This window comes from Drosophila elegans, unplaced genomic scaffold (genome assembly GCF_018152505.1).
Source record: "Drosophila elegans isolate 14027-0461.03 unplaced genomic scaffold, ASM1815250v1 contig_149, whole genome shotgun sequence".
NCBI classification, from domain to species: domain Eukaryota; kingdom Metazoa; phylum Arthropoda; class Insecta; order Diptera; family Drosophilidae; genus Drosophila; species Drosophila elegans.
The window spans coordinates 8380786-8406252 of NW_024545513.1; the positions used below are offsets into that span (position 1 = coordinate 8380786).

Genomic DNA, 25467 nt, shown 5'->3' on the forward strand with positions numbered 1-25467 from the left:
TACCTAGGAAAAATAACGAGAGTTGGGGAACTTAGACTAGCCAGTGCCTGGTCACACTCAGTCCATACAGCTGTGGCGTCCTTATTAAAAATTGAAATCGTTTCCTTTGTTATTTTTTTAAAAAGCGCACTTTTAGAAAACTTTTTACCATGGAACCCATGACGCTGGGCAGTCCGGTCAACAGCCCCGGCTCGAACCAGAGCCAGTACCTGCCGCCCTTCCTCCTGGGCGATCCCCAAGGCCTGACGCCGCACAAGAACACGCTGTCGCCGAAGACCGGCCGCTATAATGTCAGTTTTGGTGAGTCTGCTGGATAATTGGATAATTGGCGTTGCGTTGGGTGGTCTGAATTCAAGTGTCTTGTCTATACCATCCACAGCCACTTCCCCCGGCGGCAGCAGTCCGCACGAGTTCAACCGCTCCGCCCTGAACACCCGCACACTGTTTGGCGCCCAATCTGCCGCTGCCGCTGCTGCTGGCGGCGCCCACAATCTCTCCCAGCCTGTCCCAGTCGGAGGCAGTGGCACGCCCAGCCACGCGCACACACTGACCCACCACCAGGCGGGACCGCCCACCCAGGGTCTCTTCGATTCGCTGCGGGAAACGAACGCCACGCCGCAGCAGCGCAATCATCAGTTGAGCATGCTGCAGGTGCAGTCACCGAACCAGAGCTACCAAAGCTACCAGCCCAACGATTCGTTTGTACCCGGTCCACCCAATGGCATCAATGCCTCCATGCGGGCCATGTACTCGCCCCTGGGCTCCATCGCCTCACCAGGAGGAGCAGGTGCAGGAGTAGGAGGAGCAGGAGTAGGAGGAGCAGGAGCAACACCTTCGGGCAACTCCCGCCTGGCCGACTTCTGGGTCACCATCTTCGGCTTCTCGCCCGGGGCCAGCTCCATGGTGCTGCAGCACTTCACACTGTGCGGCATCATCGTGGACGTGGTGCATGCCCCCCAGAACGGCAACTGGATGCATGTGCGCTTCTCCTCGCGCATCGAGAGCGACAAGGCGCTGAACTACAACCACAAGGTGATTGCCGGCAATGTGATGGTGGGCGTGACCCGCTGCACGGATCGCTCGGTGATCGACAAGGAGAACAGCAGCGGGCTGGCCAATGCCAATGCATCGGATGCACTGGCCAGCAGCCCCAACGCTGTGCGTCCGTTTGCCCAGCAGTCGTACAAGCTGGCCCGCGACGAAAACACCATCTCGCCCTCAAAGGATGTGCCCCAAAAGAGCTCCGGACTGATGAACAAGGCCATGGACCTCATATTCGGCTGGTGAGAGGGCTGAGAAGCTGAGAGGCTGGGAAGCTGTCTTTTTCCGGCTACTTATTTAATAATCACTGCGAACATCCAGCATACATACATACATACTTATTAAAAAGAGATACAATAGCAATAGGCATTAGCAAACGAAGTCGAAGTCGAAGGGCGGTCCAAGGGTTTGGAACGCGCTGCAGCACATTCGATTCCCCTTTACTTGGGCTCCAGGTGCGCCGTCTCCAGGTTCTTCATCTTGGGATAGCTGATGGAGCGGCTGTCCAGCTTGGACTGGGCCCACAAGATCAGCTTGAGCAGGAACATCATCTTGGGCGTGGAGTCCTCGCTGTGCTCGCACCGCAGAATGGCCGAATTGAGCTCGCTGGCGATCTTCTGGCGGTACGACTGCTCCAGCAGGTCGGCAAAGGGGCTCTCCTGCGGCTTCTCGAACGCGAGCAGGGCCAGTGTGCGCTCCAGCTCGAACATGGCCTCCTCGCCGGACTCCGACAGCTTGCTCTGGGCGAAGGCCAGCGCCTCCTCCACCTTGCCGGCGCGAATCAGCTCGATGAGCTGCAGCTGCTGCAGGTGAAAGAACAGATAGCGATCGCTGCCGAGGAGCTCCGGATGCAGCTGATTGACCAGCTGGGTGGCCTCCTCAATGCGCCCGGCCTGGACCGCTTCGCGGATGAGTATGCGCTCGTCCAGACTGCTCAGCTCCACGCTGGGCTCCAGATCCGCCTCGTGCTGGAACTTTTCGGCGGCCTCTTTGAAGCCCTCTGTTGAAGAGATTTCCCCGCGGGATTAGCTGATTGCCGGGGGACACTGCTCACTTGGGGCTCTGGCTCACCTGTGACCAAGTAGTTCATGATCAGGCGATTCATGTCCGCCTGCTTGAAGGGGAACTGCTCCAGGCGCTGCAGCCACTCCTCCTTGGTGATGGCCTCCGATTTCTCGTTGTAGCTCATTTTCTTGCTCTTGCGTATCTTGCCAATCTTGAGGCCGTTTCTCGAACCGATCTGCGTCGAATTGTGGGCTCCAAATCGCAGTTCTTCGTTTTCCTCGACCTCTGTTTATTGTTTACCAAAATTGCTGCACAAATGACGCTGGGAATTTTCTTTCTTTCGATGCTTTTTTCCTGCCAGTGTGACCAGTCGTGGTGGCGAAACGCCGACGTATTTACCATTTTCGGAGTGCACTTATCCGATGATTGATTGAGTGCACTTTATGCGATAGTTTTCGGAGTGCGCACAAATAAGCAAGATTTGAATAAGATATTTAGAATCGAGAATTTAAAGTAATATTTATCTGGTGACAACAAAGTGATTTGTATTTCGCTGAGAAGGGCAGTGGAGAAAGCAGCCCTGAATGATTTATTTAAGTAACCTTTTTCATTGCATTCCTGTTCTATTTTAAGGTCTATCAATATGGTTTTTGAAAGAATACCGATTTGTTTTTCGTTTTTTTTTTTTTGGGCGGAGGACCCCAGCCATTAAGCCAACGCTTCCAGTTTGCCCAGCAGCGCAGCCAATCCTCAGTTCTTCCGGTTGCCGCGCCGTCGCATGGAGGCGGTGCACTTGGGACAGAACCACTTGCCCTTCGGCGGCTGCGTGATGCCCACGCAGGGATAGTGGAACCATTCGTAGGGACAGGCGTCGTTGTCGCAGGCCACCATGTCGCCGTAGGACACCTGGTTGCAGGTGCAGTAGCGCGGCTCGTTGGGATCGTACGACCACTCGCCCTCGTTCGTTTGCTCCACCATGAGTCCGTTCTCGTTGATGATCAGGCTGGTGCCGGGCGGCATTGCGGCGGTGGCTGTGGCGCTGGCGGTGCTGCCGCTGTTGTTGGTGGGCAGGGTCATGGTGGCAGTCACGCCGGTGACACTGCCACCGGCACTGGCCGTCGTCAAGCCAGCTCCTGGCCCTACGGCTCCACCGCCCGCCATGGCAAGCGTTCCATGGGCCAATCCACCGGTTGAAAGATTTGTTGAGGCCGCTGCCGCCGCCGCCGCCGCAGCCACAGCCGTGGAAAGCATGTCCACCGACTCCACGCTCATCGACGAGGAGGCGGAGCCAATGGAGTTGCCGGACGAGGAGCCGGCCAGCGGCTGAACGGCCAGCGACGAGGGCAGCGCCATCGCAGTGGTCAGCTTCTTCTTCTGCTTCTTCTCCTGGTGGTGGTGACCGCTGCCGCTGCTGTGATGCCCATGGCCATGGCCATGCCCATGTCCATGCCCATGTCCGTGACCATGTCCGTGTCCGTGTCCGTGGCCATGACTGCTGCTGCTGCTGCTGCCGCTGTGGTGCGACTGTGAGTGGTGCGAGTGGTGTGATCCGCCGGTGGCAGTTGCTCCTCCAGCTGCTCCGCTGGTGGCTAGTGCCGTGCCGGCCGCCACGGCTACCGCTCCGCCCGTGGACTGCGGCAGGCCACCGCCCTGGCCCGCCTGCGACCAGAACTCCGCCGTGGTGCCCGCCGTGCCGTGGATGGCCTCGTAGCTGGCCTTCAGGCTGGCCGTGCGCCGACCCTGCTGCATCTGTTGCGTGGCCACAATCGCCTGGCTGGCTGCCGCCGCAATGGCACTGGAGGCGGCCGCTCCGCCGCCCAGTTGCTGCAGGTTGTAGGTGACTGTGGCTCCGCCGCCGCCGCCACCACCACCGCCGCCATGTCCATGGCCCGCAGTGGCTCCTGTGACCACTGCTGTGGCTCCAGTGCCGCCTGTCACTCCGCCCGCTGCCGTTACGGCTCCGCCTGTGCTGTTCAGCACGCTATGCGCCAGGTTTGTGGGCAGCTGACGCACCAGGGAGCCCGTTCCGGCTGCCATCGAGCTGCTGCTGCCGGCAAGGTTGCCACTGCCGCCGGCCACGCCCACACTGACGCCCACGGACACGGACAGGCTGAGATGTGTGGTGGCCAGGCTGCCACCAATGTGATTGGAGGCCTGCGACTGAGCGGCTGTGACGCTGGCCAGGGCACCAGGAGCCGCAGAGGCAGAAGCGGAGGCGGAGGAGGAGGCCAGCACCGGAGCAGTGGTGACCACGGGCAGCGATTGGTTGAGATTGGCGCGCTTCTCCTGCACGGGCACGGTGCAAATAGTCTCGCGCCGCTTCTCCAGCTTGCGGTGCCGCTGGCTGGAGCTGAGCTGGGCCGTGGAGATGCTGGCCAGGGCTCCTGAGCCGGCACCAGTGGCACCGCTGACCAGGGCAATGGCCGCGGAGGAGCCGGTGGCGGATGGGCCGGATGGGAGACCATGGCCGCCGGCCGAGCTGTTGACCAGACTGTTGGCCGAACTGGCGCCGAAGTAGCGATTCTCCTTCTGGTTCATGCTGAGCAGCAGGGCGGTGGCGGCCGTAGAGTTGCCGTCCAGCTCCAGGGAGCGACGCTCGAGGATCTCGGTGATGCCGTTGTTGTCCGCCTCCAGCTCGCACTTGAACTTGAAGAGCTCGCTGTCCAGGCGGCGCAGGTAGCGCTCCACCAGCTCGTGGATCTGGGTGGCAATGGCCACCTTCTCGTCCGCGTCCTCCATCACCTTGAAGTACTCGCCGCGCAGGCTGTGGAACTCCGTGTCCATGGACTCGTGCTGCAGCTCATCGCGCTTGCACTGCTTGAAGAACAGATGTGCCTTCTTGTCCAGCGAGTCCATGTTGTCTGGTCGAGGGATGGGATTCAGATGTGGAATGGTAAATACAGATCTCGAAGCTGGTCAGGATTACTCACTCTGAACGGCGAGATCCAGTTCGCGCATCTCCGTGAAGCGGTCGCGCAGCTCCTGCGGCAGGTGCTCGATCATCTCCAGGTAGTCCTCCAGGTAAAGCATCTTGGCAATGGGTGTTGGGCCGCTTTAATTGCGGATAATTCACAATAATTTCTATTTGTGTGATTGCGAAAATGCGTCTGTTTTTGTCCAGTGTTGGTAAACATTAGTGTGACCGTGTACTAACAGTTTGAAAATCCATCATGGCTGCAAAAATACCGTTACAATATTTACTATTTGATTTATACAATTTTGAAATACAAAATGTAGTTACTTAAAACAAATATATATTTTTTATATGTATAAGTAAAATAAAATATTTATAAAAATGTTTTTTATATGTATTTCTTGATTGGTTCTAAATGTCCCAATAAGTTTGAACAAACAAAAAAGCAAATTATAAATAAATAATAATTATTTTCTTAAAAAAGAATTACAGTACATATTAAATGTTCTAAAATCGTTCAAATTTGAAACCAATTATAGGGAAAGTGAACATACAAATAGATTTTAAGCTAATCAAAATAAATTACAATATATTACTTTAAATTTCAAAACGGCAGGGAAACAAAAGCACACCTGACTGTTCAACTTTATCATTTTATTTCACTTATTGCATGGCAAATGCGCTTTGCCCAGTTTAACTTTTCGGCCTGGGATCGTGGATTCCGGGGACACATGCACAGATACATCCACATCCTGCCACTTCTCCGACCACACGTCATAATATATATACTACATAAATGTAAAAAGCTTAGCTTAAACTTAACGAAAGTAATTAGATTTTAGATTGTAGAGTTTAGAGTTTAGAGTCGGTCCGTACAGCTAGATTAACTTATTCGAATGCGAGGGGCGCGGGGAATGATTCAAATCCAAATCCAAATCGAAATCGAAATCGAAATTCAAACGAGGTCGAGCGGAACAGAAACAAGTCAAGCTGCTAAATGCATCCAATTCAGTTTGCTATCTAGCTATCTAGCGGAAGGGCCTCCTCCTGCCATCCTTTATCCTATATATGCAGGTGGAGCAGGGCGGAAATCGTGGGACGGGAAACAGCAATACTAAACGTAATCATAATACACACACATCGTAAAATGCTAGTCCCTAGTCATACAGCTACGCACAACACAACACAGTCGGTTACTCCATCATCCATCATCCATCATCCATTATCCATCATCCATCCACCCGTCCCATCATCCCGCCTCCAGCCACTACTATATGGACATCTCGGGCATCTTGTTGTGCTTGAGGTTGATCTGGACGCTCTGCGAGAACATCTTGATGATGCCGTAGTGCTCGTTGGCGTACACCTTCAGGAAGCTGGGCACGTTCTTGTGGAGCAGCTCGTGGCAGAACTGGGGGTACTTCTGGTATGCCGGCTGCTTGTCATCCCAAATGGCCAGCAGATCGCAATCGTCGCTGCAATGGAAAGGCGGAACATAAATTAGTATATATTGTGTGGATAGTTATTATAAGTTTAATGATATTTTTTTGCATATTTTAGAGGTAAAGCTATCCTATAATGCGTCCTTAAAAATATAGAACATTTATATTTTATAACCAAAATAACATCCTTTGTTTTACTGATATATATTGATTTTTTGGTTTTAGACGATCACCGCAAAACAAAATCAGAGAAAGGACATTTAGCATTAAAACATAATTATTTAATGTTTTGTCATACAAAATTGACCAAATTGAATTTAAAATAAGTGATTTTAGAGTAAAGATTGATTGTTTCTAACCGTTTAGCAGTTTTTTTCTACTTAAATAGGGGAACCTCTTAGTCAATCTTTTGTTAAAGCGTTTAATGTCCTAATGTCCCTTAGGTTCAGTAAAATTAATTAAGAATCACTACTTTGCTCGCCCATCGTTCACTCCAAGTGCCCGTCTCGAGGGCTTCATCTACTTCTAGCTACTCACCGCACTTCGTTGGTGCACTCGTCCAGCGATATGATCAAGTACTGGATCTTCAGCTGGGCGCACTGGTTGTAGATGTCCGACGACTGCTGCCGACTGTACACCGAGTACACGTGCTCCGTGCGGTCCCTGCAAAGGCGGAAGAATCGTCCGTAAGTGGGTATGAATGGACATGGAGATGGAGATGGGTGCGGACGCCAAAGAGAGCGGGAAAGATAAGCTATCTCGTTCGTTTAGAAGGGGCCACCACGTCTACTCACGCCATCTGACGCATCTCCAGGTGCGCATGGTTGACAATGGGCCGCTTGGTGGTCAGGTGCACGGTGCCGATGATCTCCACGGGCCCGGCGAAGACCGCATCCCGCTCCGTGTTAAGCTTGATCCACTCGAGCATGCTGTCCAGGTCGTCGCCGCTCTGGGTGTATCGCGTGGGGAAGTACTCCTCGCGTATGTTCTTGATGGGATGAAGGAGTACATAACATAAGCACAGGCATATATATAGCATAAGGCATTGGATCAGAACTTACCACCATGCCCGGATCGAACATGCTGAGCAGGAAGACGGCCAGCGAGACGGACCAGAAGATGTTGCGCTGGCGGTGGTACCACACCTTCGAGCAGATGGTGGGCGCAATCACGCAGCCCTGCGTGAAGCTGAGGAAGAAGAGCTTGCGGACGGCGAGGCCGATGACGGTGAAGACTAGCATTTGCAGGAAGCTGTACATGTAGTGCAGGTTGAGGATCTGTGCGTTGGCCGTGGGCACCACGGAGCTGCGCCTGGAGCCGCTGCGCTTGCGGCGTCGCTGGCCACTGCAACTGGAACTGGAGTCGGCCTCGGTTTTGGGCTTGTGTTCCTCCTGGTCCTTTTGCTCCTCCTCCTTTTCGGGGGATTTGGACGGCAGAGTTTCTGTGGGATCTGCTGCAGTCTCTTGCTTCTCCTTCTCCTTAGCCTCCTCCTCAGCCACAGCCTCATCCTCATCCTGGTGCAGTTCGGGCTGCTTCTCCTCGTCGTCTTTGGTTCCCTGCGCCCGCTCCTTGCGCTGCTTGTCGCTGTTGCGATGGATCTGGGCCCGCAGCCGGCGTATGTCCTGCATGAAGTCGTCGCGGGTGGGCGGCTGCTCCTGGCGCAGGCGTGCCTGGGCGCGCTTGTACCGCTCGTAGTCGTGGTCACAGCTCTCGAGCAGCTTGAAGCACTGCTGCAGCTGCTGCTCCGTCTGCCGGTTGGACATGTCGCCCATGGAGACGCGATGCTCCTCGAGGAAATCCTCCAGCACATAGTTGCGGGCCCGCTCGCGCTGCTCCTCGCTGGCGGCGCTGGCGGGGGCGCCGCTCTTGCGCCAGCGGCGGAAGAACATGGCCAGCATGACCACACCGTACATGCAGTATGGCTTCACGATCATCGTCTTGACCAGCTGCCACAGTTCCGACCAGGCGATGCGCGCGTACAGCGGATTGCAGGCGGACACGTGGGCCACGAAGCCGACGTTGACCTGCAGCGCCCAGTGGGCCAACAGGTCGCAGTAGTGGGTGTGGGCGCCATCCGGCGCACTCACGACGCCCGCCCGGTTGAGCAGTTCCAGCAGCTTGCCCTGCATGCTGCTCGCGAAGAGCTGCGCCAGCAGGATGAACTTCAGCGAGAAGTAGTCGCCCTGCAGCGGATCGTGGGCATGGCCCAGCCTCCGGCTGCGCACCTGCCGCAGCTGGCGCACCACCGTGATCAGGAAGAGCGACAGCGAGACGCTCAGTTGCCAGGTGAAGAGCAGTTGGCTGTTGCCGTGCGACATCACAAAGGCCAGGGCGTGGCCCAGCAGATGCGACAGCGAGTAGTCCAGCGCGAAGGCGTTGGCCAGGCCCGTGGGCAGGGCGCACACGTTCCACGACGTCATCACGATCAGGATCTGGGTGGTGAAGATGAAGGTGGAGAACTGCCAGGAGAGCAGGGCGCAGGCGGTGAACAGCGACATGGCGAAGATCTGCAAGCGGTTAGTCGGTTAGTCAGTTAGTCAGTTATCACTAAATGCTCTGTGTCTATGATGCTGCGCACTACTAGATTACCATAAACAGACGCGAGGTGTGCCGCTGACGGTGTATGATCCTGCCAATGCAGATGCACAGATAGAACATCTGCAGGAATATGAACGGGAAGGCAAAGTTCTCCCGCGCCAGCGGTCGCTCGTAGATCTTGGCCACAAAGCTGTGGAACATCAGGTACGAGATCACGCCGTATATGCCGCCAAACACATTCTCGCTGAGCAGCGTTCCGTAGAGATAGAGGACCAGCAGGGTCACGCCGCCCATGAGCCACACGAACTCCAGATAGAACTGCATGGGCTGCACCATGGGATTAAAGCCGGCGCGCACCACATGGAAGAAGTACCTTTTTTTTTTGGGGGGGGGGCGAGATGAAATAGTATTTATATAAGCAAGTCTTCCAGCGAATCTAGTCCACTTACGCCGTGACCAACTCGGGCAGCACGTAGAAACGCTGCAGCACATTGACGCTGTGCGGATATTCGATGTCCGTGACGTTCTTCAGCTGCTCGTAGCCGTGCCAGAAGTCCGGACCGTCGGCCAGCCGCTTGTAGAAGGCGTAGTACAGGGCATCCTCGCGCCGCAGGAGCGCCTCCCGTTCCAGCTGGTTCAACTGCTGGATGTTGGTGCGCGTCTCGAAGATCACGCGCACATGCTGCACGTACAGGAAGAAGAAGCCGGAGCCTGCCGATTGCATGGCCAATTGGGTGCTCCAGATTAGAGCTGTGTACATATATAATTCCCTCCCCTCCCCCCGTCAAAAGGCGGAGGGGGCGTGGCAGGGGCGCCTGCCGGTTGGCACACTCACCGATTAGCGCGTGCGACAGGATCACGTACAGATTGGGCTCGCGCATCGTGCTGCCTGTGCTTTGTGGCTTTCTCTGGACTCGTCTCACTGGGTCGCTGTGTTTGCAGTGGCAATCATTATTTATTTCACAACGATTATTGCTCCCTTTGGATAATAAGAAAACAGACACACCGATCAGCTGTTTTTGGCCGTAACAGTGCTGTGTGACCGTATCGGGCCGCTGTTGGAATACCTGAATGAGGGCCAGTCGGTCACACTGGCGGAATTTGTAAGTTCTTCCAAGTACCTAGGTACATTTTCACAGTATTTTGTACCTTACACAGGTAAATCTCTCAATATACATATTTGTACTTGAAGCCTGTTCAAGTTTTGAAAGATTACATTTTCTGAATATTTTTGGTGGTCTTCAGACTATTATAACTTCAAAAAAGGATATACAAAGGGATTAGTGGTTGAACGATTGAATTTTATTAGTTATTGAGTGTTAACGATTGTATGTATTAGATTAGTGGTTGAACGATTTAATTTTATTAGTTATTGAGTGTTAACGATTGTATGTATTATCCAAATACATACATATGCTAATGAACTTTAGCCAATTACGATATTACTTTTCGCCAATAGCTTATAATCTCATTAAAAACAAATATATTTATCATAAGGTCCAATTTTTGGTTCGCTCAGTAAGCTAAAAGTAAGTTTTCAAATGAGAAAATGTATGGAATTTTACTTTCAGCCTGACATGAGGACGAAATTCACTTTGCAAAGTGCTTATTACAAAAACTAATTTCAATAGAAAGGTATTCCCATTGGCACTTCTAGTATTTTCATGTCCTTAAATACTGAAACACTGCCCGCAGGCAGTGGTATTTTTGGGACAGTCCGCTACGGTCGCACTGAGGTACAATACTATTTCCAGCAAGGGAAAGGGAAAAGCCCGGAAAAATCACGAAATCGCCATGAACCGCTACGCGGTAAGCTCGCTGGTGGGCCAGGGATCCTTTGGCTGCGTCTACAAGGCGACGCGCAAGGACGACAGCAAGGTGGTGGCCATCAAAGTGATCTCGAAGGTGAGTGGCTGCCCAGTGGGGGCGATGCAAATGCAACAAGTGCAAGTACTCAGGTGCTCCGTGCTCATGTCCCGCAGCGCGGAAGATCCACCAAGGAGCTGAAGAACCTGCGCAGGGAGTGCGACATCCAGGCGCGACTGAAGCACCCGCACGTCATCGAGATGATCGAGTCGTTCGAGTCGAAGACGGACCTCTACGTGGTCACCGAGTTCGCCCTGATGGACCTGCACCGCTACCTGTCCTACAATGGCGCCATGGGCGAGGAGCCCGCCCGCCGGGTGATTGGGCATTTGGTGTCCGCCCTGTACTACCTGCACTCCAACCGCATCCTGCACCGCGACCTCAAGCCGCAGAACGTGCTGCTGGACAAGAACATGCACGCCAAGCTCTGTGACTTCGGGCTGGCCCGCAACATGACCCTGGGCACCCACGTGCTCACCTCGATCAAGGGCACGCCGCTGTACATGGCGCCCGAGCTACTTGCGGAGCAGCCGTATGACCACCACGCGGACATGTGGTCGCTGGGCTGCATCGCCTACGAGAGCATGGCCGGGCAGCCGCCGTTCTGCGCCAGCTCCATTCTGCACCTCGTCAAGATGATCAAGCACGAGGACGTCAAGTGGCCGAGCACGCTGACCAGCGAGTGCCGCTCCTTCTTGCAGGGACTGCTCGAGAAGGACCCCGGCATGCGGATCTCGTGGACGCAGCTGCTGTGCCATCCCTTCATCGAGGGTCGCATTTTCATTGCCGAGCTGCAGGCGGAGGCGGCCAAGGAGTCGCCCTTCACGAACCCGGCGGCGGCCAAGGCGAAGCCGTCGGTGGCCAAGCACTCCTCCTCCGGGCAGGAGACAGGCGGCGACCTGGACGAGGCCCTGGCCGCCCTAAACTTTGACGAGGAGGCACTTAAGGAGAACTTGAGCACCTCGCGCGACAGCATCAATGCCATTGCGCCCAGCGATGTGGAGCATCTGGAGACCGATGTGGAGGACAACATGCAACGCGTCGTGGTGCCATTCGCAGATCTCTCCTTCCGGGATCTGAGTAGTGTGCGCGGTATGCCGGCGGCGGTACACCACCAGCCGCTGGTCAACTCGAACACCTGCTTCGTGAGCGGCAACTCGAACATGATCCTCAACCACATGAACGACAACTTTGACTTCCAGGCCTCTTTGCGGGCGGCGACGGCGGCGGCGGCCAAGCCGAAGGTCGTGCCCGCCGTGCGTCAGTCGCGCAGCAAGGATCTGGAGAAGCGCAAGCTCAGCCAGAATCTGGAGAACTTCTCGGTGCGCCTGGGCCACAGCATGGACACGGAGGCAAAGGAGAAGGAGAAAGAAAAGGAAAAGGAGAAGCCTAGCCCGGAGAAGGCGCCTGTTGCCCAACTGAATCCACAGCAGCAGCAGCAGCAGCAGCAGCAATTGAAGCACTCCATGCACTCCACCAACGAGGAGAAACTGAGCAGCGAGTGAGTGGTTAAAGCATAGCATTCCACAGATCTTTGAACTTAGTTTCCTATTCTTTGTGCTCCCATTATAGCAACACACCGCCATGCCTGCTGCCCGGCTGGGACAGCTGCGATGAGTCGCAGAGCCCGCCCATCGAGAACGACGAGTGGCTGGCCTTCCTGAACCGGTCGGTGCAGGAGCTGCTCGACGGCGAACTGGACTCACTGAAGCAGCACAACCTGGTGAGCATCATTGTGGCGCCGCTGCGCAACTCCAAGGCCATTCCGCGGGTGCTCAAGAGCGTGGCCCAGCTGCTGTCGCTGCCGTTCGTGCTGGTGGATCCCGTGCTGCTCGTCGACCTCGAGCTCATACGCAACGTCTACGTGGACGTCAAGCTGGTGCCCAATCTCATGTACGCCTGCAAGCTGCTGCTGTCGCACAAACAGCTCTCGGACTCGGCCGCCTCGGCCCCACTCACAGCCGGTTCGCTCAGCCGCACGCTGCGCAGCATTCCGGAGCTCACGCTCGAGGAGCTGGAGACGGCCTGCAGCCTGTACGAGCTGGTCTGCCATCTGGTGCATCTGCAGCAGCAGTTCCTCACCCAGTTTTGCGATGCCGTGGCCATTCTGGCGGCCAGCGATCTCTTCCTGAACTTCCTAACCCATGGTAAGCCAGCTATTCTTAACCCATCCTCCTAAGCAATGTGTGACTTAACCCTTTCTGCTGTTCACCCACAGACTTCAGGCACTCGGACTCGGACTCCGCCTCCGTGCGCCTGGCTGGCTGCATGCTGGCCCTCATGGGCTGCGTGCTGCGCGAGCTGCCCGAAAACGCCGAGCTGGTGGAGCGGATCGTCTTCAGTGCGCGGCTGAACTTCGCCTCGCTGCTGCAGAGCCGCCACCACCTGCTGCGGCAGCGCTCCTGCCAGCTGCTGCGCCTGCTGGCTCGCTTCAGCCTGCGCGGCGTGCAGCGCATCTGGAGCGGCGAGCTGCGGTTCGCGCTACAGCAGCTGTCCGAGCACCACTCGTACCCGGCCCTCCGCGGCGAGGCCGCCCAGACCCTGGACGAGATCAGCCACTTCACCTTTTTCGTTACCTAGCCGGCACTCTCGTTTATTGGCCTGCGGCGGATCTACCCGAGCAGATCCTGAATGTTGCCCTGGAAGTAGTCGAGCAGCTCGTCCAAGTAGCTACCGAAGCGGTCGAAGTTGAGCAGGTAGTCCTCGCTGCAGTCCTGTTCGTACATCTCGTTCAGCTTGGACACATCCTTGTCGGAGAGGCCGCGTCTCTGGCCCAGCGAGGCGTACGGATCCTGCCAGCGAAAGTTAGGAATAGGCATACTATCATTAAGAACATCTATTAGAACTCCTAAAGAATCTCACTCCCCTTTGGGGAAACATCTGAAAGGCATTCTCTTCCCTTCGAAACTAATATTAGGTTCTAAACTATAATACTTTCTTTAAGAATTCATCCAACTTTAAAAGGAATATATCTGCATCCGAGCAAAGTACTTTGTGTATAAATGTGATAGGGATTCCTGAAACGAATTATGACTAAATTAAGTCATTTTCCGATTAAGGAATGCCTATACCACTGTTGAACTTAAATATTTGAAGGACCTATGTTTATTTTTTAAATGTCTGAGAACTCTTACTGATGCCCAATAATATATAAGTTTAATAAGTTTAATACATTTATAATGGATCGTCAAATAGATTTTGTTAATGTAAAATGCTTTTTTACCACTGACACGATCATCTGGGATCAATATTAACATTTATAATGGATGATTTTGTCCAAACATGTTGTTAAAATAAGATAATGTTGCCTATAATAGGCAAATTCACTGAATGTCAATGAAATATCTCCAATAATGAGCAGTATTAAAATTATTACAATTATTGTATCAGCATCAGCAATAAATGCTTAATTAAGATTATGATGTTTAAGCAGATATTGTAACCTATTTCCAAACCGACAACTTCTACAGTCCATTACAAATTCTAGGGACTACACACTCACCAGTGGCTCGATGGTGGCCTTGCCGTTCTTGCTGAACGCCCGGGAACTGTAGTGCATGACGCTCTGGTAGTCGTACTCCACGCCGAAGTTGGTGATGTGCGTGCGGGCGTACTTGTTGAAGTTGTGCCCGTGCCCGTCGAGGATGTTCTCCCAGTTGATCTTGACGTACTCATCGCGCTCCGTGGCGCTCTGCTGGTGGTAGAATCCCAGCGCGTGGAGCAGCTCGTGCACCACCACGCCGTGCGTGACGCACTTCGGTGTGTTCAGGTTGAGCACCTGGCCGCCGGAGCGCCTGCCCACGCTCGACCAGCAGCCCGAGTAGTTGCCCTTGATGAGCAGCCAGTGCTTGTCGCCCTGCTCGTACGGCCGGAAGCGGATGCAGGTGCGGTCGTGGTACTCCTTGAAGGCCTTCAGTATTACCATCGTCTGGTTGACGGCTGCTCGAGGAGACGAAGTTCGTAGGCTTACAAAAGCGGAGCGGGGTTGGCTGGTGGGGATTACTCACTGAAGTCCTGCGGATCTATGTAGAAGGGCACGGCGGCCTCGGGCCAGGTGAGCCGCTCGTTGAGCAACCCGTTCCTCAGGAGCTCGCGGTGCAGCATGATGTCGCCCTCGAAGAGACCGCAGTGCTCCCAGATGTTCGTCTCGCTCTCCTCCGTCCAGAAGTCGAAGGCGGGACCTGGTGGGCGTGGCAATGGGGTGAGTATGGGGTATGTAAACCATAGTTTAAAGACAATGTTTTCTCTGTACAACTCACTTACTGCATTATATTACAATTTTATGAATTAACTTTTATTTTTATCTTAAAAGTCAACAAATTAGAAATAAATTAAATTTTTTTTTATATTTTTAATGAACACAAACAATTCGGCAGCCATAAAACTAATAATGACTTTAAATCACCTTTGGAATAATTATAATTTTTTAATACTTATTAAATATTTCAGCTGAAACATAAACATTTCGGCAACCATAAAACTAAAAGTCAGTTTTTGATTTAAGACAGATGGTTGAAAATATTGATATATTGAAATTTGATTGGTATTTGGAATTTGGTGGAAAATAGATAGATTTTGATTGTATTTGACTGCAATTGGGTTGAAACGTTGTTTTGAATTTTTTTTATAATTTTTTTTTTAAATTTGGTTGTAATTTTGTTGGGTTTTGGTAGTATTTTGGTTGTAATTTGATTGTTATTTAGTTGGAATTAGCTTGAAAGTGCTTTTCCGGTATCTAATTGGGTACCTACTGTTGTGCCGGCGCAGCATCTGCATGTTGGCGCCCCACCTCGGGGTGGGCGGCACCGCTTGACTGCGCAGTTGGCCCCTCCTCGTGGCTGGTGACCCCGATTCCTTAAGTGTCTCCTGCAAAGTGGCGCCCAGGGCCAAGGCCGCCAGCCAAATAATGAGAGCGGGAACGATGAGCGCACTCCTCGCCATTGTTTGGGGCAAAAGAAACGCCGGCTGGGCCGCGTCAACGCTTTTATATGGGACTGCCTAAATATAGGGCGTGGCAATTTCAATTGAAAGTACGAGTGAGTACTGGGCATTGAGTACTGAGTACTATGTACAGCGGACTGAGCGCGACTGACGCCCACGCCGACGGATTTATGCATAACATAACGGACTTATTGGCTCTCTCTTTCGACGCGCATTCAAATTCCCCCGCCTCGGCATTTACGGCTTTTGATTTCAAATTAAACTGGGATATTGGGTTATCAGCGGCAGCGACGATGTGCGCATATGAAAATAGCACTCAAAGTCATTTCCCTTCCTGTCTTTTATCCTATCTCTTAACGCTTAACGCGATCTCATCGTCATCGTCATCGCCATCGCCATCGACATCGCTCACGTCCGCAATGGAAAGCCGTCGGTTCTTTGACCCCCATGTCGACTGTCGATGGATGATGGCCAATGACAGTTGGCATCTGTCGGTGGGAAAAGTGAACGCCAGCCACCAGGCATCTTCTCCCTTTCTCTGACCCAAACCCAAACTCAAACCCAAACCCAAACTCAGACCCGGATGAGTGGGTCACTCTGGAGTAGTGACAAGTGGGTCGCAGGGGCACCCACAAGATCAGAATGCGATTTATTGGCCAGCCCACAGAGCACAGCCCACAGGCCAGCAGCATCCATTTTGGCCAATCTGTGGGCCACAATCTAGATCCACGGCAGCTTTCTTGGCTCACCAATTACCAACACATTTCTTTCTAACGAGTTTCTGCCGCTGCCGCTGCCGCTGCACTTTCACTACGAAATTGCACCGAAATCTAAGCCACATTGCAATGGATTTTGAGAACATTTTGGTCATGGCAACTGGAAATGCCTAGCCAACCAGCCAACCAGCCAACAACAGCGGATGCAGCAACTCCCGGCATCGGGCCACCAAAATCAGGGGCAACGACAGCAAAACACATTTGACGTACTATCTGCGATGTACTTGATCTTTGTCGAAAACTTGACACACTTTTTTCGGTCAACGGCAGGCGGCAACTGGCGGCAAATGGCAACGACTTCCAGCTCTCGACAGCGGAAAATTCGAGGGAAATCGCTACACTGGTAGAAAATAGGTAGAAGTAGTAAAAACCAATGCTGCCACATGAAACTCAATTCAAATATTTTCCGCTTTAATAGTCAGCCATTTCGGGTTTTAGTTATTTAGTTATAATACATATATTTTTATCATTTTATTTCACTACTTTTTGGTAAATTTTTTTTGAATTGAATCCATATCCTTGTTTAATGCATTTGAAATTTAAATATGCAATTCAATACGCATTGTTTACAATATTATGAGTTTATATTTAATTTTTATATGAAATATACAATTTTGGATTCAATAATCAGTTATTTAAAATTTAGTTTAAATTTAATCCAGGTTAATCTTAAGTATAAACTCAATGCTAACATATAAGTTATCAATTTAGTACGCATTATTTATTATATTAAGATTATATATTTAATTTGAATATGGCATTTAAAGTAAACTAAAATATTTTAATATTAAGACATGCTTGATATGATTTTATATTTAACCATATAACCATATATTTATTTGTACTTTTGCACTTTTTTTTATCAGTGTAGCTAGCTAGCAGGCTAGATGGTTAGCTGGCTAACTGGCAGTCGCGTCATCAGCATCGTTTCAAATGCAATTTTAAATTGAGAAAGTTTAGCGCACAGAGATTGTGAATTTGCGACAAGCGGGGCCGCAGATGCAAAGATATATGGATGCAGAGATGCAGAGTTTCAGAGTCTTTGGCTCCAGGCGGTAATTGACTTCCTGCATGGCGCTGAGAACTCGGCTGCAGTGCATCGTGGATGGATGTGGATGTGGATGTGGATGTGGATATGGATGTGGATACGGATGGTTAGTTTGGGTTCGTTCTTGGCCTGTTGTTGTTTGTTGCTTTTTCACTTTTGGCGGCCGTCACTTTCTGCGCCACTGGCCCAGAAACGGGCCTTATTTGCTCAGCCATCGAGAGCTAGGAGCTCCAGAGATCAGATTTCTCCACTTCCTTTTGGCCACCACTTTTGGCTGACACAGAACTGTCATCTCGACGAAAATCGAAGGGGGCTCGAGGGGAATGGAATGGAACTGAAGGGTTCCACTGCTTAATAGACCAGAAATGCGTTCGGATTTCACCCGTCGGAAAAGCGTCGACTTGGCTTTCCACAGCTTCCCCTGTTACGGCACCAAAAACGCGCACAAAACCGCCTTCGACACAGCAACTGGCCAAATAAAAACAAAATATCCAAAGCCGATACCGAAACCAGTTGCGGCAGTTTCCTTCCGGAATCAATTATTTTTCACTTTGCTGATTTTTCACGTTCATGGTTACAAATGTGCAGCAACAACAGCAACAACAGCAACGTTGCAACGAACGTGCCACAGCGGCAGTGGGCCAGTAGTGGCAATAGTGGCAGTCAGGCCGGCAAAAAAAAAAGTCACGACTGACTGCCTTGTTTTGTATGTTGTATTTTGTATTTTGTAGTTTGTTGTGTTTGTTGTTTGCTATTTGTTGTTTGTTGTTTGCTCGGTGTGCAAAAGTGGCCAGTAGTTTGTAGTTTGTATTTTGTGTGTGCTTTTGCCTGATTTTGGCTGATGCCGCCTTTTGGCCTGGCTTTTCGAGTGCTTTTCCGACAGCATCGCTTCCCATTTTGCGTTAGCGACATTTGGTCGACTGAGTAGCTGAGGAGCTGAATGGCTGAGTGGCTCAGTGGCCGAGTGACGAACTGGACTGGTGGACTTTTCCAAGAAATTTCTATCGCCAACTCGACATTAGTTTAATTGGTGAAATTGACATTGGATATTTGTGGCGCTTTGCACAACGCATTGGGCGAAAGTATCGGCTAGCCAAATTCGGTCATCCAGAGGAGCCTGATTAATGAGACTTTATTTAGCGACGCCCCTTTTCAATGATTATGGCCCAAAGGGCTAAGCTCAGCGGCTGCCCATCAGCTATCTGTGTTGTAGTTTGCACTCAACTACCTTTGGCCAACTTCCCGCCACTCATTTAAAGAGAAAAGTAGGTAAATTTAACTTAAACTGTGTGCAAATACTTGTAAACTTCCTATGCCACCTCTTTACTTGGTATTATTTGCTAATTTACTTGTCATTCTTAAGTATAAGCTTAGGGTAAAAAGTTTTTTAAAAAATACTTTGGCTTGTAGCATTATTATGTAAAACTAGATATGAAATTACATGTTACCAGTGCCGCATAAGACTTAAGTCTTATTTGTCGTCGAAAATAAGAAACCTTTTAATTCTACAAAATTCCTTAGAGGCCAAAATAAAAAATCTATGCTTCAAAGCAGTAATGGTATGCATATAAGCTCTGACTGCCAAAGCAAATTGTATATTATCTTAGCTAAGTAATTATCAAATCAAAAAAAATCATATCGTTTATAACTTTAAAGCCATTTAAAAATGTAGCATTTATTTATTCATATTGAAGCTAAAGGTAATAATTAAGCAGAATACCGACATTTAAAAAAACTAAGCAAAATGGTAATGTTTAAATGTAATCTATGTTGAACATTAAAACCAATTCAAATATTAATAAATATCAAATACCAAATATAAACTTTTAATTTACAATTTTATTTAAATTTAATCCCTGTTTGAAATCTATTATTAAAATCACAGATTTAAGATTTTGAGGCTTTGAGTTGGATGATAATTAAAAGTTAAATAGTTTAAGTCTAATGTGATATTATTAAATATATTTGATTCATTATTTAAAAACTTCGTTCTTTGGTCATAATTTGCCTAATAAATTTATTTCTACAAGGTTTTAAAAATGATTTTTTGAATTATGATTTTTCTTCGAGTGTAGAGTAAGGTATTCCAAAATTCTCCACATCCCTTATTGCTATCAAACTAATGCCTTTGGTTCCGCTGACTTGGCAAGACTTTTCCAGGGGAATCCAAAACGAAACGAAAGACTTAGACAACGAACTTGCTAGAAAAGTTGCCGCAATTTGCAAGCAGAGCGAAAGTTATCTTGCAATTGATTGATTACCAACTTTCTACTCCCAGAGAAATTATAATATGTGCAATTTGAGATGATTCTGAACGAGGGGAGTGGGCAGGGGCATGGGGATGGGGGGGTGGGGGTGGGGTTCTTGCAATTAGAGACAGAGCGAAAGCAGAACATTGCACCGCCATCTGCTCTATCAAATGTTTATGAACTTTGCGTGCATAAATTGCAGGAGTCAGCACATCCGCTTGTGCCGAATCCGAATCCGATTGCGAATCCCCGAAAATGTGGCACATGCTCCACACAATCTGCTGCCATTCAAAAAGTGCAGGTCCAGGTTTGTGCCACATTGCGCATACGCCACCGATCCTCAGCTGGCCAGCTCTCTTTGGCCCAACTCTTTGGCCGCCGCATCTTACTCTTTCCCTGGCGGTTTGAGTGCTTTGGCTCGAACATGTTTGAGCCGCCGACTTGGCTCGATGCCGCCGCTGTTATCACTTGGCACGCGATTGGGGCCAGCCATTCGGCAACGCGCCGCGGCGTTGATAAGACGCGGCTCCAACCGAGCAGCCGCGCAACTTGGCATCGCGGCAACTTGGCAACTTGGCAGCTTGACAGCTTGGCAGCTTGGACAACTCGGACAGCATGAACAGCTTCGACAACTGGCAACTGCAACTACAACTGCAGCCAGTTGCGTCTGATGTCTGATAACAAGCCGAATGCCAAATGTATGCCAAATCAAGTGCATTGAACTCGAGCGGGGCCACCGCAACTGCGACAGCGACTGCGACAGCGACTGCGACAGCGACTGCGAAAGCGACTGAGACGTTGACAGCGACGTCGACTGAGACTGAGACTGCGACAGCGACGTCGACAGTGGCAGCGGTGTCACTTGCCTTATATCCTGCCATTATTAATCCTTCTGATTTTCACAGCTTTTTCTGCCTCTGCAGCTGGCGAGTTCAATGACACTTCACCTACTTATATTTCAATTCGAAAAGTCAACCCGTAAGGCCAAATAAATAGGCAATTTTTATGAAACATTTTTACAAAAACTAATCACTAATCACATTCTTTAAAAATATAATAATTTAACATATTTTGGTGATCAGGTACCTTTATTACAAATTTGCTTTACAATTAATATGTTTTAGCCAACAAATATGGACAATTTTTATAAAATATTTTTATAGCAACTAAACATGATCCATTTATTAAATAAAAATATTATTATTTAACACATTTTGGGAACTTTTATTACAAATAAACTTCTTTTTTTTTGGCCACTTTGCATTAACCACTTTTGTAGTGAATAATAAAGTTAAATTTAACAGAGATTTACATTTAATAAATAATTTAATTTTAGCTTCAGAAAAAAGATAGTTTTTTGTTTTGAAGAGGCATATATGTTTTTCACGATAAAACAATTAAATACTTATCTTTCAGTTGATTTAATAAGCCTGCAAACGTTTTATAACCATTTGCTTACTATTTTATGCGTAGTTATATATTGCAGAATTGAAAATGATATTTTAAAACAAGATCTAACTAAGCAATAAACTGTAATTGTAGTTCGAATGAAATTTTAATTTTAGTAAGTAAACATTATAAAAACTTCCTGAAAAATAAAAGTGTTGGTGACCGCTTAAATATGTCTTGAGGAAGGGGCTTAGCCAAGTGGTTGCTTAAACATTCTGTATTGGTTCACTTTTACTTTCAGGACACTTTTAGCTGGGGCAGCAGGAAACGAAAAAATGAAGAGACAATGAGGCATTGGGCAAGCGAAGATCCCCGCCAGCTGCTGCTGCCTAAAAGCAAATTTATAACCAAACTTTCTAAAGTGTGAAAAGAAATAAGAAACATTAAAATTAAACAAGAACTGCTGCTGCTGCTGCTGCTGCGCGCAGAATCTGCAGCCGCAACGCTATGGCAACGGCAGAAAGAAATTTTTACGGCCTATCTGAAGAGATGGTTTGGTGTTGTTTTTGTTGGTTGTATGGTTGTTGGTATGGTTGTTGGTGTGGTTGTTGGCGGTGCCGCTGCCGCCGCCGAGGCCCCGTCTACGATCCGCTTCCGCTGTCCCCTCTAAAAGTACCTACCTTTTTTTTTTTTTTTGAGTTTTGGAGTCGCTTTTTTTTTTGAGGGCAATTAAAAAGTTGTCGAGCTGCGTTGTCGATTGTCTGTTGTCCGTTTGTCTGTTTGCCTGTTGTATTACGGCTGTTTGGCCAAAAATGTACCGTTGTCGTCTTCTTGGGGCCTTTTTTTTTGGGCCCGATTTGTGTAGGCCTAAATCTGGCTTTCTTCTTCTCTCGTTTTTCGAGCCATGCAAAAATCCACGCAGTGCCGCAGTGTTTGCTTTTAGTTCCCAGCAATTTGCATTAAAAACTGCGGCAAATTGTTTGCACTATTACGGCAGCCGCCCATGCGGGTGGGCGTGGCCAAGGGAGGAGGGGTTTGTTTGATTTGATTGAACATTTTCTGTTTGCCAGCTTTTATTTGGCCAACACAAACAATCAGCAGCCGAGGGAAAAAGCGAGAAGAGAGGGAGAAAAAGAGAGAGAGCGAGAGAGAGAGAGAAAAGAGAAAGATGGTGCTGCAAAATTTCTCTTCCTTGTATTTCTCAAAACATCATGACCTACCTTCAGAAGGCATTACACTATATATATGTATATAGTGCCCAATCCAAAGCCAATCTAAACATGATTCTGCGGCTCTCTTTTTGCCTCTTTTTAAGGACCTCTTGCCAAAGAACCCACCGCCTAGATGAGCTTTCTTCTTGTCCAAAACCGCAAGCCAGTGGCTTAAGTCTGCACATTTCATATTTAACAACTTTCGGAGATGCTTTCACTTCTTCCAACTTCCATGCCAACAATTTGCCAGGCAGCTGCTGCTGCTCGGCGACTTCTTCCGTGTGCGATTTGCATACTGCATCCGCATTACCCATCGAATGGCCATCATCATCATCATCATCATCGAAAGTGTGGAAAGCCCGGATCAGATCGCATTGCACTAAATCCTGGGCGAATCTCTAGATCTGGATTGGATTTGGATATGGCTATGGCTATGGATATGGATATGGATATGGATATGGGTATGGTGTGGCAACCAAAGAGGCGGAGAAGGAAGACGGGGCCAAAACGAAGGCAATAACGTGAATATGATCATTAGCATAAATAATGGTGAAAAAAATGAACACACACTCGTAGCTCTACCTGTGTATCTCTGTATCTGTATCTGTATCTGTACCTGTGTATCCGTATCTGTATCTGTATCTGTGGCTCTACCTGTGTACCGTGTATTTGTATCTGTATCTGTGTCTGTGTTTACAACACACATTTCAAAAGTCGGTGACTGTGGCACTGAGTTAGTAGTGCGTTAAGTCAACGAACGCAGTCGCGCAGACGTTGGCAGAGCTGTTGGCAGTGACGTCGGCGGCAGCAGAGTCTGGGGCAGGGGCAGAGACAAGGAGGGGTGGAAAGGGGCGGAAAGGGGCGGAAAGGGGAGGGGGGAGGGTGGTGGAAACTCGGGACGATGTCATATGGCCAGAGTGCAATGCAAACGCACTTACCAGTTCGGTTTGGTTTTTCGGCTTTTGGGTTGCCTTTTTTTTTTTTGCGCCTGGTTTTGCATGGCTTTCACAAAAACGTTGCAAGTTTGCTCCATGGCGCCGCAGTCGACGCTGGGTATTTTGGTTTTTTTGTTTCTCTTTTTTTTTTTTTGTATTTTGGCCAACTCTGGCACACACAGTTTATTGAACCCTTGGACGGGGGTTCTCAGCTGGGCGCCATTCATCATTACCATTCTCATTCTCGTTGCGATCATGGCTCTACGCGGCTCACGAGACTTTCTCCGGCGTGCTCATCTCATTAATTTGTGGGAGTGGAAGTGGGAGTTGGGAGATGGGAGATGAGGGATGGGAGTGGGCAGTCGAGTCGAGTGCGCCTGGCGCCCTTGTGGAATTCCATGTTTGCCGGCCATTGTTATCAGCAGAAGTGCCACTCTATATCTGAATCTCTATCTGTAGCTGTAGCTGTATCTGTATCTATATCTGTATCTCTCTGTTGCCGAAAAGTCGGTCAAAATGTTCGGGGCAAATATTTGAGGTGCGGTTGATATACTTAAGCCCTTTTGTCCAACCCGATAACGAAGGTTATACAACCCCACGTGACTAGAGATACGACGGTGAGTACGATCACCCAAATAAAGGGCAATGATCGAAACTTTTGAATGATGCTGCAACCGCAGTGGGCCTCCCCTGGTGGGTCATTCAGCCATTCAGTCATTCAGTCAGTCAGTCAGTCAGTCAGTCATTCGATGGTTATGTGACTTATATAGACCCACGGACAGACACTCAAGTGTCGTTACAGTCGAATAAAACAAAGAGAAACACACACGCACACACGCACACACACACACACTCCAATACAGAGAGTAGAAAAAATTTCACCGCTTTTTTGTAAGTTAACGATCGCTGCACGTTCAAGGGCCTTACGTAAAGCCCAAGTTGATCCAATCCGATCCGATTCAATCCAATCGCATTAAGTCTTTGGCCCTTTATGCACAATGCGCATGAAATTAATTTGGTAGTCATAGTCGCATAAAAGTAGTATTGTCCAATGTCGTCCAACACACGCCCCCAGTGGCAAACCCAGATTGCCATATAGCCAGTTAGCCAGACAGAGATGAGGCCCAGATCAACGGCCGCAGCTTAACTTATATTATACTATAGTTGGTCAATTTAAAATTCAGTGTTTTCCATGTTTTGCATAATACAAATGCCTACCAAAAAAAATAAAAATAAAAAAAAAAGACAAGACAAGAAAGATCGATGAAAAAATCATTCGAAAATTAATGTAACTGGCGCTTGAATGCGCCTGTACTTGCTACCTTAAAAGTGCAAAGGGTATATGCGAATAATCGGTGAGTTTGTCCTCCCAAAATTGCCACTAAAAATGGCTCAGCTCAACCATTTTCTCTGGCCAGTGGCCACATTGTTTCAGATATTCATCTTATTCGTTATGCAAAGCTCTTGCTAATATACAGGGTATTCGCAGATCGGGTTGGCTAATTAGCAGCTTTGGACAGATTGTGACATGCTTTTAGGGTCGCCCCCGGTGGCTCTTTAGGCAATATTTCCACTTTGCATAAGTAGAAATTTTTGTTCGACTTTGGTTTTGGGTTTGAGTTTGAGTTTGAGTTTAAGTTTGGTTTGGTTTGGTTTTTGACTTGAATTGGATTGGTTTGGCTTTGTATTTATTTGCATTTCGTTGCCATTGCGGTCATTAATTTTATTTATTTTCGTTTTTAAATCAAAACTGGTTGTACACTCCGATTGTTTGCTGTTGTTTGCCGTTGTCATGGACTTAAGTTTGGGCTTGGGTCTGGGCTTCGTTGTCAACATTCATAATTTGTCATCGAATGCGTTTGTAATTTAAAGTGATTAAGCATTTTTGCTTTTGTATACGTCGTTTTGTCTTTTTTTTTTGGTTTGCTTTGGTTGGGTTTTTAATTTTTGGTTTTCAGCCGACTTAATTTTAGTTTCTGTGTGCGTGTGCCTTTATGATTTTATTTTTATTTTCTGTATGTATTGGGGGGCTTTGCACTTTCTCCAATTAAAATTAAATTAAATAATCGTTTCAAGTTTTGGCGCTCTTACACTGAATAGCCAGGGAACATT

At 49.1% G+C, this 25467-nt stretch overlaps 6 protein-coding genes and 1 long non-coding RNA gene across 7 annotated transcripts; 3 read left to right on the top strand and 4 right to left on the bottom strand.

The window, feature by feature from the left end:
* The first annotated feature begins 43 nt into the window (after positions 1-43).
* Positions 44-1404, top strand: LOC108136632 (nucleoporin Nup35). Its single transcript, XM_017257951.2, has 2 exons — positions 44-300; positions 380-1404. Exons 1-2 carry the CDS (start codon positions 150-152, stop codon positions 1285-1287), a joined length of 1059 nt encoding a protein of 352 aa, XP_017113440.1. The 5' UTR covers positions 44-149; the 3' UTR covers positions 1288-1404.
* Positions 1318-2426, bottom strand: LOC108136633 (glucose-induced degradation protein 8-B homolog). Its single transcript, XM_017257952.2, has 2 exons — positions 2113-2426; positions 1318-2041 (listed from the first exon to the last, which is right to left on the bottom strand). Exons 1-2 carry the CDS (start codon positions 2228-2230, stop codon positions 1482-1484), a joined length of 678 nt encoding a protein of 225 aa, XP_017113441.1. The 5' UTR covers positions 2231-2426; the 3' UTR covers positions 1318-1481.
* A 168-nt stretch (positions 2427-2594) lies between these two features.
* LOC108136640 (inhibitor of growth protein 3) lies at positions 2595-5197 on the bottom strand. The gene is made up of 2 exons (XM_017257959.2): positions 4977-5197; positions 2595-4907 (listed from the first exon to the last, which is right to left on the bottom strand). The coding sequence occupies exons 1-2, from the start codon at positions 5074-5076 to the stop codon at positions 2797-2799; spliced, it is 2211 nt and encodes a 736-aa protein (XP_017113448.1). The 5' UTR covers positions 5077-5197; the 3' UTR covers positions 2595-2796.
* Positions 5198-5599: 402 nt separating this feature from the next.
* Positions 5600-9983, bottom strand: LOC108136615 (C-mannosyltransferase dpy-19 homolog). The gene is made up of 7 exons (XM_017257933.2): positions 9776-9983; positions 9390-9651; positions 8992-9313; positions 7464-8909; positions 7197-7390; positions 6940-7065; positions 5600-6435 (listed from the first exon to the last, which is right to left on the bottom strand). Exons 1-7 carry the CDS (start codon positions 9819-9821, stop codon positions 6231-6233), a joined length of 2601 nt encoding a protein of 866 aa, XP_017113422.1. The 5' UTR covers positions 9822-9983; the 3' UTR covers positions 5600-6230.
* A 664-nt stretch (positions 9984-10647) lies between these two features.
* LOC108136602 (serine/threonine-protein kinase fused) lies at positions 10648-14235 on the top strand. The gene is made up of 4 exons (XM_017257920.2): positions 10648-10845; positions 10923-12307; positions 12379-12953; positions 13025-14235. Exons 1-4 carry the CDS (start codon positions 10735-10737, stop codon positions 13384-13386), a joined length of 2433 nt encoding a protein of 810 aa, XP_017113409.1. The 5' UTR covers positions 10648-10734; the 3' UTR covers positions 13387-14235.
* On the bottom strand, positions 13419-15865 carry LOC108136603 (zinc metalloproteinase nas-14). The gene is made up of 4 exons (XM_017257921.2): positions 15558-15865; positions 14814-14987; positions 14309-14745; positions 13419-13598 (listed from the first exon to the last, which is right to left on the bottom strand). The coding sequence occupies exons 1-4, from the start codon at positions 15745-15747 to the stop codon at positions 13419-13421; spliced, it is 981 nt and encodes a 326-aa protein (XP_017113410.1). The 5' UTR covers positions 15748-15865.
* Positions 15866-20329: 4464 nt separating this feature from the next.
* Positions 20330-21733, top strand: LOC108136410. The gene is made up of 3 exons (XR_001773959.1): positions 20330-20518; positions 20726-20798; positions 21511-21733. It is a non-coding gene; the product is annotated as an uncharacterized LOC108136410 (long non-coding RNA).
* The last annotated feature ends 3734 nt before the right edge of the window (positions 21734-25467 follow it).